Source organism: Sparus aurata, chromosome 20, assembly GCF_900880675.1.
Source record: "Sparus aurata chromosome 20, fSpaAur1.1, whole genome shotgun sequence".
Lineage (NCBI taxonomy): Eukaryota > Metazoa > Chordata > Actinopteri > Spariformes > Sparidae > Sparus > Sparus aurata.
Genome location: NC_044206.1, coordinates 24,259,002 through 24,273,707, shown reverse-complemented (window position 1 = coordinate 24,273,707; position 14,706 = coordinate 24,259,002). Strand labels below are relative to the sequence as shown.

At 42.1% G+C, this 14,706-nt stretch overlaps 1 protein-coding gene across 1 annotated transcript in view; it reads right to left on the bottom strand.

The window, feature by feature from the left end:
* cox10 (cytochrome c oxidase assembly factor heme A:farnesyltransferase COX10) overlaps positions 1-14,450 on the bottom strand; it is a 34,682-nt gene extending 20,232 nt beyond the window's left edge. Inside the window, exons 1-4 of the mRNA XM_030401325.1 lie at positions 14,299-14,450; positions 13,234-13,376; positions 12,684-13,059; positions 11,602-11,726 (exon numbers count right to left, since the gene is read on the bottom strand). Of these exons, the coding sequence (XP_030257185.1) occupies positions 11,602-11,726; positions 12,684-13,059; positions 13,234-13,376; positions 14,299-14,329 (675 nt within the window). The 5' untranslated portion in view covers positions 14,330-14,450. The remainder of the gene's footprint in view (positions 1-11,601; positions 11,727-12,683; positions 13,060-13,233; positions 13,377-14,298) is intronic.
* Positions 14,451-14,706: the final 256 nt, after the last annotated feature.

Genomic DNA, 14,706 nt, shown 5'->3' with positions numbered 1-14,706 from the left:
GGGTAGTGGATGTTGTATGGCACCGGAAAACTTTAAAAGGGGGTTTTTTTAAGAGGTGGATTGGGAGGCAGGAGTCCATGCATCTGCTTAGGTTACCTTAGGATGAGCTAGACTGATACAAAGCTTTCAAAGACAACCTTAAATCTGCAGTTTATCACACACACACAAAACAACTATTGGTCCAGTGAAAAAGAGCGATGTTGCCTCATTTGAAACACTAAAACGATCCAATTCGAGCTTGTTTTAATGACTTCTTGTCCAAACAGTGCAGTTATCTCACCTGAGAACATTCATATTTTCTTTAGAGGATCCCTTTGCCCCTGAACAGTCTTGGCATGGTTACAATACTCACAACAATAGAGCCCCGCAGATTATCTCCGCTTTCAAATGTGACTATTATGAGCGAAAGCAGAAAGCCGAAATCACACAAAACACATCCCTTTTTGTATTCTAAATATCACCTGTGGCTTTTTAAACAGTTCAGTGTATGCCGTGTGGTTGAATAATAAAGGACTGGGGGCTTGGGTGGCAGTTAGCAGTCAGGAAATTCAGTCTGAATAATTGTCACTGGAGAAAAGAAAAGAAAAGAAAAGAAAAGGCGAGAGCCCCATTTAAATTTCCAGTGTTGAGAACAGAAGCTGAAAAGCACGGAAATGATTACTCAAACTACAGAGCAGAGAGAAATGACAGCTAGTCTAAATCTAGAGTGCCTGATATTAACGTGATGTCTTCATAGCGCTCATATGAGACGGAGAAATGTACAATAGTGGAGTAAAAGGATTTTCCTTCAATAGATGAGGTGCAATGTAACGCATACGTATCCAGAACAGCCTCTTTATCAAAAAGACTAGAAGGGTTTATGAAGCCACAGTTATGGTGACAGAAATTAGCTCAAATCTCAACAAAAATGATAAACGCACCAACCAGCTGAGCTCATAAATGCAAATCTGGATTTAATCAATCTGGCCCCTTCATTAATATTTAAACTAATAATCACCTTTTCAGCACACCTTAATGAATTTAACCCTCCATGTGCCATTTAAAAATCACATCCCTGAGGCAGTTTTGTTCAAAGCTAAAAACAGTCTGCACAGACTGTACAGACCGGTCAGACATCCTCGTGAATTTGGGTTAAAAAAATAAACTAAATAATTAAACGCGAGTCTCAAACTGAGATTTCAGAATGTGGGACACACCCATGGCTCGGGGAAAGCCTCAGTGCATGCCGGTAACCATTTTGTTTTCCAGCAACGATGCCCTTGCCCCAAAAGCTTCTCGGTTTGAATCAAATTAGCATTCAGGGTTGGCTCGCGGGCACGCCATAAACAGGGCTGCTTTTGTTAATTATCCACGGATCTCAGCATTACAAAGAGTGTTCCTACTTGCCTTTGGCTAAGTTACCTTCAAATAGAGAGGGCAAACTTGAGTTTCGTGGAAAAAAAGAAAATACGCAAATCCATAAACGAGATGTCTTTGGAAAGTAGAAGCTCTGAATACGCGTTCCTTGTTTTGCTGCAATGGAACCAGTTTTGTCTGTACGGAACTTTGTGAGGTTCTTTTTTTAATCTATCCTTTATGTCTGAAAACTGTCAAGGCCAAAAGCTTGTGATCAAAATACGCAAGCAGTATAATCATCTCTCCGGCAACTAAAAGGCGGGCAGGCAGGCAAGAACAGAGAAGGCTAAATAACTATCAAGTTTCACCTCAACAGAAAACAGCAGGTCACTTCATGACATCTGTTATTCACCTCTGTGTCACGGATCTTAATGCTGCAGAGTGCCACACACCGAAACACAGAATGCATTCATCTGACCAACATTAGCATGACAACAGACTGCCTGCATCATTGCAAAGTCATTGCTTCACTTTGTCATAATACTTTTTACTTTCTTCATGTCATAACGGACAATTTTTGAGCTGCTCGGCTAAACAAAAAACATTTGGGCTCAGGCTTGGCAGCATTCAGCGAGATTACATCGACTGAATAGGCATGCAAACCTCTGGCCCCAATCTGCTAATGTTCAGCAGTGCAGAGGGCTGATGACAAGCAGAGAGGGCCACTTCTAAAAGGACAGCATCTTCAGCAACCCATTATCACCGCCCGCAATCTGCTTCAGTGTGACACCAGTGCCAGAGGAACGGTTTGTCCTCTAGACATACAGGGGCCTCTGCACTAACTGCCACCATTCACTGATACAGTCACAAAACACGCTGGGTGCACTGACAGGCCACTTTCTTCCTCAGTGAAAGCAGGTCCAGAACCGTCAGAGTTAACTGAAATTGATTTATTTGATTAGTTGTTTATTGGGATCCATTTCAGCCCGACTGCACTTCTCTTCAAAGAGTCCCTCAAACTGAAACCCTTCACTTGTACAAAATATACAAACACAGAGACACTTAAAACCCACAATCTGGCAGATACGCTGCACAGCACACGGAATAACATTAAATCTGTTAAAATCCTGCAACCAGCAGAAAACCCACCTTGTATACACAATGAAATATATGACATACATCATCATCAGCTACTTTAAAACGTTTCATAGATATTTCACGAGTGGCTGATGGCCGCATGAAACAATGTTCTCTTACCAAGCTCTAATTTGTGCGTGTAGCTGTTCTTGTTTTAAATGGAGTCGGTCATGAATTACTCCATTATGTACGTTATGACACAAACTCGTAAGGCTTTTGTCAACGGTGTCATTCACAGTAAACCCTCACAGTCATTCGTCAGCCAGTGTCTGGGAAGGTCGGCGAGCATCTGCGTCCCAAGCTGCCGCGGTGCGTCACCGTACTGTTAGCACCAGCCGTCCCTTATAGGAGGCTTCTTTTGGTATCTGAGCGTAGAAACTGCGGTGGTGCTGTTCAGCTCAGCGAATTAGAGCAGAAACAGGAAAAGAAAGAGAAAAACCCCTGAACCTGTCGCTACAGTATCCATGATTTCACCCATTTATCACAGTTTCTCCTCATTTTTCGCCTCTCCCGACCCCACGGTACTGTTTGCAACTTTTCTACCAGACATATTCATGAGTAGAAGCGGCTATATTAGCAAGAGTAGTGTCAAAATATTCTGCTGTCTGAAGTGCAGCTTTTTGGCTGACACATTTAGTTCTGGGACGTTTAGAGTACAACGGACTTCAGTCACTGGGGTGTTATTTTCAGACACTGACAGCACCAAAACTGTAACACAGAGCTCCAGAAGCTGCTTTCAATACAGGCAGTAACGACTGTTATTCTAAAGGCAAATTCTGCCCCAACAAGCTGACCATAAATATTCAGACTCGACCTTTTACTGGCTGTAAAAGCTACAATCAGCAGTAATGGGTTAAGTCAGAAAACAGATACATCAGATGGAGTGTCCCAGTTGATGTAACAACATTTCTCAGCTTGCGTGATGTCAGCCGTTACCGAATGCAGCTTGAGGTGTAAAGAGGTTCATTGGTGCCAGACAGTGTTGAGGTGGGTGGTTCCCCAACCTCTGACTCAGGTCTCAGTGCTGTCTACAGCTCGCCTTGTTGGTCACTGAAGCCCATAATCACAGTGTTTTGTCAAAAACTAAAGGCTAATCAGCGAGGTGGAGAGGAGTGGCCCCACCTGCCCATCAGTCAGTCATGTTCTTCCCCTCAGGTGACGGCAGCTCTATTGGGGTGAGGCGTGTTTGCCCAAACAAGCTGTGGCACTGACAGCTCTGAGAGACACTTTGCGTGTGAGTAGTACCGCGTTTCTCAAGTGTGATCTTCACAGAAGATGACGACATGCGGTAGACACCTCCAATGAGAAGCCATGTTATGATCTCCCTTTGAAGTATTTGTTTGTGAAGGCTTAATGGTACTGGGACAAAGAGTACGTAGCTGAAGGGAAAGAAGTCACGAACATGTTGAAAACGCTGTATGTTCTGTACTCTTACCATTTAAGATGCAGAACCAAAAATAAGAATCTATTTGTTTAATGAGGGTGAATATTTTTATCCTGTATGCTTTTATCCTAGTTAGCTCTTGGGTCCATGGAACAGGAAGGCTATAATTGAGGTTGGGGCCATTTCATTTCCCCGGAGTGAAAAATTATAAACAACCAGAGCTGGCTTTTATACACCACGTGTTATCTTTGACTGCCAGGTCAGTGGATGGAGATTGCAGAATGATTCAGCTATAATTAAAAAAAAAGGAAAGAATCATATTTATTCTTGTCGGTCTCAGTTTTCACCTTTTCGTCTGCGCTGTTTTAACTTTAGGATACGTGTTTGTATTTACGATGCTTTATAAATAAAGTGGAGCTATCTTTTATTATTTGTTAGAAATGTATCCTTGAACTGAAGAAAAGTTTCCAATATTTCTCTGACTAAACCTTGTTGGACTGGATTGAATTCAGTAAGGCCTGTTTCACTGAGGTGAGCTTGTACTTTAAGGATTCACATCAGCAGAAGAGTTGTCGTATAAAATCAACACCCTACAAGTACTTAATCAGACTGCTGCCGTTGCCTGCCAACACTCTTTTATAAATGACTCGCCTCCAGCTACGTGTCCATCGACTTTACTGAGTTTGTTTTGTACCTTTGAATGTTTAAATCCTTCCGCTGTGATTGTAATGTACAGAATGTACCAGTACAGTGTTAATAATAACTAGTTTTCATCTTTATCTGTGCTTTCTTGGCACCATGTCTTATATAGAACATATGAAGAAATACAGCTGCCTTTAACTCCAACATCGACGCTAAATTCTTTCAATAGAATGGTATATTAAAAACAAACAATGCACAGCAAAATCAACAATTAAAGAACAGGATATCATTTACGTCCTTGTATCTCTGCCTAACTAGCTCTTTGCCTGGCAACAGTGTTCGCTCATGCTTCCCCTCAGGCATTATCTTGGGGGTAGATAATAGATGGATTTACCCTTCATGACTTTATCAGAGGAAAGCATCTGTCTCCCGTCGGAGGCTGCAAGAGATCCATTTGTACAGTTTGAAATGGATTGGCACCCCGTGGTCGACAAAGACAAAAGCCTTTAAAGATATTAACTATTAAACAGGGGCTGTCTAGTTAAATATTCATTTTAATCCAGCGCAGAAACAGAGATGTCCACTGAGTCCTTACTGCACCATCTTGCTAGGCAATTAAAAAGGAATATTCATTCCTTCTCCCAGGCTGGACTAACAGCTCGGTGGAGACCATTAAAACAAAAGAAAAAATCAAACTATCGATGTCAAAGATCAGCTTGCTCTTTTGTTTTGACTGAGCTGTTGGAAAACAAGATCTTAAGAGCAGCATCTGCTCTTAGGAAAGGATCTCTTTTCTTTGCTAAATTGCCTGTTTGGCTAAGCCTCTGAAGTGTTTGGCCTTTAACTCTAAAAAAAAAAAAAAAAAGACAACCCACAAAAATGCCCAAAACATAATCCTTTGACAGACAAAACACTTTTGAGCAGTCAATTACAGTACAAAACCAGTGGAACTAATATGACAAGCCCCGAAACGTTTATGACTCTATCGGTCCTCAGATATATTTTGAAACTTTCCACGCAGGAAAAATAAATACAGTACCCCTTCAATAGAGGTGTTATTCTAAAAAGGCATCCACTGCAATTCATCACAAGGACTTTGGTATGAGAATGGTGGGGGGTAAATCGCAAACAGGAGGAAAATATATTGCACCAAAAGGATAGCAATGTCATCATGCTAGAGGTATCTGACTCGTGCCCGTTTGAAACCATATCTTCTATCGCTACTTCTCAGCGGGGAACAGACACAAATCCAGCGGTGGAAGGTTCCCATTGTCTTTGAAGGGCGCAGTGGTTGGTGGGGTTTTTCAGGGCAACGAGGTCTTGTTACAACTAATGATCCTCTCAAGAGGTACTATGTTATGTGAGGTACCCCAAACTAGAGCGAGAGGAGCCCTATTCTGGAAAATTGTTGTGGCAGCCTTGACTGCTGGGGCGCAGAAAATCTGCCGCCAACCCAGCCTGAGGTGGACTGCTACCACCTCCTGCGCCGCTGATGGACCGCATTCTTCACCTTCAGTTTGTCAAACAACAACGGTGTGTTCAAGTTGGCAAGCAGTGTTGAAGTAACAGCCAACCACTTCAGAAGTGAATGGAGTGCATTACATGTGGCATAAAAACAGCATTCTTCACCCAAGTCATATTATAGACTCGTCAATAGTCTATAATATGGATATTATTTAGGTAAATTTAAACAACTAAAAGCAAAATTAATGTCTGGAAAAAGCTCGACAAGTCTCCTCGACACGCTCACTTTGTGTCTCGGTACATTGCCTGTGATGACGCTCCCTTTGCATGCAAATGGAATCTTTATAAAAGCACAGGAGGATAATACAAGGGAGAAGAGGTGAAGTAAAACCTGACTGGTGGCTTTATATCATCCTATTAATAATGAATATGTTGACATATCAGATTACTTTATGTTGCGTAAAGATGGAGGACTAAGTGCAAACAGGGCTATGGTCTGAGGGCTTATAGGGCCGGACAATATATATTCTTAATGCACGGTAATATAAAACATTACACAATGTTACGGTCGATGTGATTTGAGGACCAGCTTGCACATTCGCATGGGTACAGTTCACAAACCTTCACAGATGTATGTCTGATGCTATATGTGCCTCTATGGGGGGTTCAATAAGTAAAAACAGGGTGAGGGGAATCTCCAGTCTCAACTCAGATCTCATTTCAGGTGGCAGCACACCAACCTGACCTCCAAATGCGTGGATAATTCAGATAAACGAGATCACTGCCACCGTAAACAAGATTAAAGATAAAGATCACAACCAGCCTGCACTGCAACACCGCGTGCTTGAAATAGTATCCCGTGGCATCACTAGATTCTGAGGACCATGACAATGTTTTTAAAGTTAAGCACAGATACTGTGGCCCTGTATGATGACACTGAGCTGTGTATTAAGATTAAATTATGAATCTAGTGTTATCCATTATTCTGCTGATTAAAAACTTCTAGACGTAGCTTGAGAAATCCTCTAACTCGGTGTCTCAGTGCTCATTATAGAGCTTTTTCAAAATACAGCTTTGGAGTGCTAAAACAAGATGTTGCTCTGTTGTCAGCTTTAATTAACAGAACCACATTTCATGCTGTTTTGAAAAGGTTATGAAATCATTCGACCTTGATTACATCCTCACATCGCCATCTTAACAAACTCAAAAACAAAAACACATTTTAAAAGGGTTTAAAAAAGCAAATCAAACACATCATCAGAATGCACTGACTTGTCTTGATAACCTAAACCTCCCCATGTTCAGTCATGTACCCGTACGCTGTAAGGGGCTAACCAAGATGCGCAGAGAAGGAGGCATGCAGGAGGGTAAATAATGCATGCCTGCACAGGACAGGCGAAGAAGGGTGTAGCTTGAAGTGGTAGCAGTGGATGGGCTGGGGGCTTGTGGGGGCTCGCTTATGCGTGCCAGCCTCAGACAGCTCACCGCAGGAGAGACACAGACACAAAAGAAAACTCACTGTCATGGTCACGAAAGCAGAAATGACACTAGGCGGCCACAAAACAAGCCAGCTTGAATCTTCATCAAAACAAACACGAGAGCTGACACGGTGTGACTTACACTATAGCCGCTGTCAAAACAGTCGAGCAGTACTTATTTGACAGTAAAAGGCCATATCAAGGTTTTTTTTTTCCACTACTGGGGACCTCAGGCCTCCCCGGGGTCTGTTAGGCTCCAGACTGAAACTCTCGTCTGACCCAATTATCCAATTAGCTGAAGTAGTGGCCAGACTGGAAGGTGATGACGGCTGGAACACCTGTGGAGGCTGTGCCTGGTGTGGGGCCCACCGGTCCCGAGACCAGACCGACCAGCACTGCTTCAACTAACATTAACCAGCAGACACAGAAGGAACTCTGTAGTGAGACTTTTCAGCTGAACGCCTCCAGACAAAAAGCAAGACTGAGGTGTTAGCCAGGACTGCAGCTCACAATTACATGACATCCACAACCCAGAGACATTTCATTTACCCTCATAGAAACAAGAAGAAACCAAATATTCACATTTAAAAAGGCAGAATCAGATCATTTCGACTGTTTTGACAACATACCACATATCAAAATAGCTGACGATCAATTTAACTGCAGCGGAAAAGTTCATAATTGCCTTCTTATGAGCGCTACTTGAACTAGAAGCTAAAATAATGACATCTCTTTGCCGTACGAGCCGACTGTCCTCACTGATTGTAAGACAGACATGACAGCATTAAGCCTTTTGACTGTGGTGGGAAACTCAAGACGACGAATGCCATTGTTACGTGACTCCAAGTGCTTACACCCTTCTGTCAGTTTCCTAAATAGAGTAACATTTTAAAAGGAAACCACAACATTTCTGTTTGCCCTACGGGCGCTTCCCAATGAGGACGAAGAGCAGCCTTTGCTTCTGACAGCTCCACTGAAGGGTGGCTGCCACTTTTCCAAGAGCAAAAGCATTTTTCTCTCCCTCAAGGCATTTTCCCCCTTTTTCCTCAAGGTAATTCGACAGATGTGTGGTCACATACTTGCGCTATCCTCTGCCTCTTTACATGCAGAGAATTAAGGGATTAGGGCTGAGCAGCAGAATCCATAGGAAGTGATCTTCACGAGGGTTTTTCCCCGCTCTGATTAGTTTGTCAAGCTTTTGTTTAATTATTTACATAAAAAGAGATTAGCTTTGATCGCAGCTAACCTCACTAATGGTGAAGCACCAGATTTTCAAGATGAAAGACGGATAAGAGAAAAAAATGAAAAACCTGGCAACTGATCTGACGGTAGAGTATTTTTCTTTTTTTCTCCACCTTTTCTATTCAGGATTATGAAAAACAAACAGATGACCAAAGTGTTGACAGCGGTTACACACAGGTGAGGGTGTGTCTTTGACAAAAAGAGCCGACAGAGTGCGTGTTAGTGCGTTACGAAGAAGTGTAAAGAACCGCCACAGTGGCAGTGCAACAGGCAATTATGAGTCACACACGACATCCCTTGTGCTTCTGTGTATATAATTACACCGAGGAAAATGACATTCTTCTCCAAACAAAGCAGCACCAACTACTACTGCTGCGTCGTCTGCAGAAGTGCACATAGTTTTCATACCAGACAGAGTGAGACAAGATGCTACCAACTACAAATACATTTATTTTCCTAATGATGTTTATCCTTTTAACCACCATTTAATCAAAGCAGTGCCCTCGCACGACTTTGTCTGACAACCTACTTCAAAGACAGCCTCGCTCAGGACAGGTGGCTAATTCGTCTGAAACAATAATCCCATCTTCATCTCTTTCCAATTAAGACGACGATGACACGCAAAATGTCCCGACAGAGTACGAGGCAGAATGACTGACTCGTGTGAAGGATCGGGCTCGCATACCAGCTACTAGCCACAAAATAAAAAACAAAAAAAGGGCAGTTCTTGGCCTCAAACAGAGAAAAGCGCAGATAAATTTCACACAAGGCTGTTTGAGAAAACAGAGAAATGTTGAAGTAATATTCTACCAGGATCTCTTTACAGTTCACTGTATATTTATCCACAGAAACCATGTGAGGCATTCTCAAAATACCATACATTCTACTATAGAGGGCATTTTAGCCACATGTATAATGAAAAACCAACTCCTAAGTCATATAGCGTTCTTCATATCGTGACTATATGGAAGGTCAACCTACAAAGGACTAATTTCCTCTGATTTAATGCAAAAAGAAACATGTCATAATGAAATGAAAGTATATAAACTTCTGCAAAATGTCCAAAATGAAGCTGCAATATTAGTCGATTAATCGAACAGTCAATCAAAAGAAAGTTAATCATCAAGTATTTTGATAATCAACTAATCATCTTGTCACACATTTGCAAATTCCAGCTTATAGATGACATGGTTTTCTTTGTCATTTGTAAACCGTAAATGAAGAGTATTTGGGTATTTGGGCCCTGACTACTGTAAATGCTGTAGTGTGAAGTATTTCCTGGAGGTTTTAACACACGCTTATCTAATTTGCAACCAGAATTTGGACTTCATCTGCTCTGAACTTCACCTCTGCCCATGATTCACCTTCACCGCATGTTTGAAACTAGACCAGCCTATGGGGGGCCAAGAGAGAGGCACTGAAAGGCAAATAACATTGTTTCAATGAAATATGAAGCCATGTCGTATCCTAACCTCAGGGCTGAGTTAGTGGAGAAAATGAAGACTGACAGGACTGATGTGAGGGTGGGCCCACAGATAAAGGGACACCCAGAGTACGAACAGTGGCAGCCTCCGCTTCCATCACTCAGCGCTCTGAACGTCTCGGCGCTCGAGCCTGGACTGCTCTCAGCAGCAGGAGGAGAGGGGGACATTTTTCAAATACCTGAAGGATATTTACACACCTGCTCAGTGTGAGGTAGAGCTGCACAGGGGAGAAGGAGCACGGCTCGGTTTCAGCCCACTAAAGAGACAATACAGTTCCAACCTGAGTGATGGACTGACTGACATTATCCCAACCTGACTACAAAAACAAAACTGTGTAAACATTTGCACATTCGTATCCATAGATTTAACCCCCTGTGGTGATGAAGAGGGAGGGCTAGACTGTACCTAAACAATACAGAAAGCAAGTTCAGCTACAGGATGATCAGTCTCAGCCCAAATCAAGGTTCTTTGACTTGGTGGGGAACTTGGTGGAGCATTGCTGTTTATGGTAGTCTTGAGTGGGAAGGGGGGGGAGGTCGACCCGAAGGGCAGGAACCTGCAGTGTAATCAAGGCTTTTGCCAAATTACAGGCCAAAGACACTACTAAGCAGAGTTCAATCTCGGGCTGAGGGAGAGGTCACTCATTATACTAATATTCTTGAGTCGCAGAGCAAATTCCGATGCACAACGTCAACACTCGACAGCAGCGGGAGGCCCGCTAGGCATCCTAGCTGTTCTTGGTTTACAGCTTCACAAAAGCTTTCAGCAGGGAAATAATAATAGCATTACAGTCAGCTAAATGCATTTCTGAGATGCGTAGCAAAAGAGGAATGTAGAGTGGGTAAGAGCGGGATGCGGTGGTTCTTTTGGCATTTTGAGGAACAGAAGCAAATTATAAGAGGAGGCACTGTGGACGTGTGTGTTTGTAAACAAGCACATTCGTGTTTGTATAACATGCCAACAAAAAATCTATTATTCTTTATAGGAGCAGCGCTGAGACCAGCCCTCGTCACTTTTATATCCAAAGGAAATTGGTACTTAAAAAATAAACTTTGTGAAAGACAAGAAACATCTGTGCTGTTTACTGCAATGCTTGAAGCAATTACGCGAGCCATGTGTTTAATATTTTGGCTTCATTGATTAAATTAGTGGCGGTTAATCATTCATTTTACAGAGTTACCAGTTTATCACACAACAGGCCTGTATTATCCCGCAGTACCTGCTACCTTTGGGAAGCTTATAATGTTCAATATTTGTTGACGACGTGCAGAAGAGGTGTTGATCAAACACTTTAATCACATGTTGTTGGGTCGAGTTCAGCGGGCTTGTGCTGTAAGTACATGTGGTGAGCAGGAAGCCAAGTAGAAAACAAACTCATGCGTACAGAAATAGCCGTGCGTGGCCTGGTTTGACGTCTGTTTCGAGGATAACTGACCTGGTTGATTGAATTGGCGGTACAGGAGGCGAGGCCTGTTCCTAGACATGAGACGAAGAACATGGCGGGGTCGAATGGAACTTGAGCCATGGCAAAACCAGCTGCTGCAGTCGTGACCACCAAAGCTGAAGTAAGAACAACAGAACAAATCAAAACGTGTATTTAAAAAAGCGCTACAGCAAAAGGTTAAGAACTCTACAGATCGGATGCTTTTGTTGCAGCTGAAGCCTGAATTAGTGTAAATATATTGTAAGGAGAGCAGTGTGGAGGAAAAGGAAAGCTAGGAGCACATTATAGTTTCTTGTGAGGTAGAATGAACAACTATCCTGATATTATAGTTAACAGCATGTTTTTGTAGAGTCAATCAGTGAAGTTGTGAAGTATGTGTAACTCAACACAACAGCATGAACTCAACTGAATAAATAACACTAAATGTAACAGACCACTCAGTTTACTGATCATCTGTAGTTCAGTCAAATCCAAACATTCAGTTTTGAACTAAACACACCCCTTAAATGTCACACTACTGTCTCCCATACCACCTAAACTCTGCTGGAAGTCACATATTAAGCTATTTATTGCTAAAACAATATATGATTGGAAACATACTGAGCATACAGAGAAGTGAATGATGCTGCAGGTCTCATCTCCTGTGAGAATGGACCGCTGTGCACACCACAGATGTGCGCTAATTCTGTTAATACTAATTGATGGACTCACCTGCACAGTCACATCAAACTGGAGATACACTTATGAGTCCATCCTCTGGTAAATAAATGTAGACTGCCAAGCACAGGCGGACACAGAAAGTGTGATTTCAGCTTATATTTCAATCACTGATACCTACAAACAACAATTCCATAGACATGAATGTTGGACTCTTTGCGCCGCACAATTATGAAATCTTGCCTGCTTGTATAGCTCTTATCTGTATATGGTAAATAAAGGGGTAATTTTGTATATGTAGTCGTCATTTGTCTTCCTTGTTTCCGAAGTTTTGCCATGGTTTCAGACTAACATGTACATCTGGATGTATCATCTTCCATCTCTTAATAATTCACATCATGCGACAAATACTCTACCTGTGAGTTTGATTTTGGCGAGCCTGGCGTAGACGTCCGGCAGCTCCTCCATATCAACCTTCAGCTGCTTCCACTGTTTTTCTAGACGTGCCTCTCTCGCCAAATCTGTCTCCACATTAATGTGGGGAGTCTCAGTACTGGACACAGAATCGTTCTGTACTGCTGCATCTTCTGTCATGGGCTTCAAGGTGGATATTTCAGGCCGTGTGTTACTGGTGTCATCCTCTGACACAGTTTGTGCAACCAAAGGGTCGATGGCTGATATTCTCTGCACTTGTCTTTCAACGCTGTCATCTCTCTCATCCACAATGGTCAGGACCGGGGCCTGCTTCGGGATGGCTCGTTGCTGAAGCTCACTCTTGTTCTTTGAGACATACTGAAAGGAGAACAAGTGCAAAAGAGTGAACAATGGAACAATTTTGAAGACATTTAGAATATTTGAAAAGATCTGTTCACCTTTAAGGTAAAGTAAAGAAAAAGCATTAACAAGCAAATCCAAATATCTTTCAACTATAATGGAAGATAATGAAAAACAATGACTGGAGGATACCTGTCGCTTCAGGAAGTTGAGATGCTGGTACGTCAGCCAGTTCGACGGATCTCTTCTGTGCAGCTGAAGAAGGCTGCGAGCCGTCTGGCTACACCGAGGAACATTTTGAACTAATTTCTGCTTCACGCTTGCACCGACCAAACCTGCGAGACATGTTGAATGCCTTGGTCAGTCATTAAAATACAGTTAGCAGCGTTTTCTATAAATTGGATGGAAGGAGTCAATCGTACTTAGAACATGGGCATGCATAGACACAATAAAAACATTACAGAGACCAAACAAGTTGCCCAAGTTATTTCCATTGAAGTGCTTTTCGTCTCAAATGAATATCGTGATAACAACAAACACTACATTGACCCCAGTTTGAGCCTGTTGCAGTGACATTACATCTGCACTCTTCCTGTTTGCTCACCGAGAACTTGATGTGAGATGTAAACATACATCTTAGACATACAGTTTATATACTCACATGATCTTTGATGGGTGTTTTAGCTAAAACAGATGCAGAGTCTTTCTACTGCTATAGATCCTATTTTATGAGGGCTGTTCTGCTCTAGTTGAAACGGTTTAAGAAGGTTATTAATCCATTTAATCACACTCGGGAGATGTTCCTAATATTTACAACACCCCATTTACATCCACAGGTCTAAACTAAATCCCCAGAAAAGCCCCTTTTATTACACAAACGTTTATAACATGTTATTGATGACGTCCTTTACCTACTGAGCGGTCATGTAAACAGCTAGCTACATAACCCACAACAACACAGCCGTGTCCGCTCGCCTTTCACGTTGTTCGACCACATATTGTCACAATAAAACAGCGTAAATGTTGTCGCTTCAAAGCCCGGCATTTAATTGCTAATTCTGGTCTGTGATGATGGGGTTGACTTCCATCTAAGGTCACTGTTAGCTTCTTGCAAAACAACTCGGTTGGCCGTATGCTAAGCTAGCTAGCCAGCTTCCGCATCAGCTTCAAGGGGTTCTTTCAAGCGGACACGAATCAGAAACGACTTTAAAATGCGTCGACATGTAAAAGGAAACATCGAACGTCGTCTTGTCTTACCTGACAGTCTGCTACATGGCGTTTTATACATGTTCTCGAATCATAAAAGCCGGCTCCCGTCTCGTCCCCTTCACATGCTGCGAGCCGCCATTTTGACCTCGTTAGATAAAGAGAAGCACTTCCGGGTGGCGATACGTCACGCGTAGAGTCGAGACGCGTCTGTGCTGCAGATGATAGTAAAAATAAAAAAATAAAAATAGCAATAATAATAATAATCATGTTAACTAATGTGTACTTGTCACATTACCAATAATAATAATATGTGTATTAAACAATTACGCGGGAAATTCCTTTCTAAAATTACTTCTACTGCTTCTTATATTAACTAATAACCATTTAAAAGAACTGATTAAATTAAAAATCATATTTAGAAAAAAATAAAACAGAAAAATAATTGGTATTCAGTTG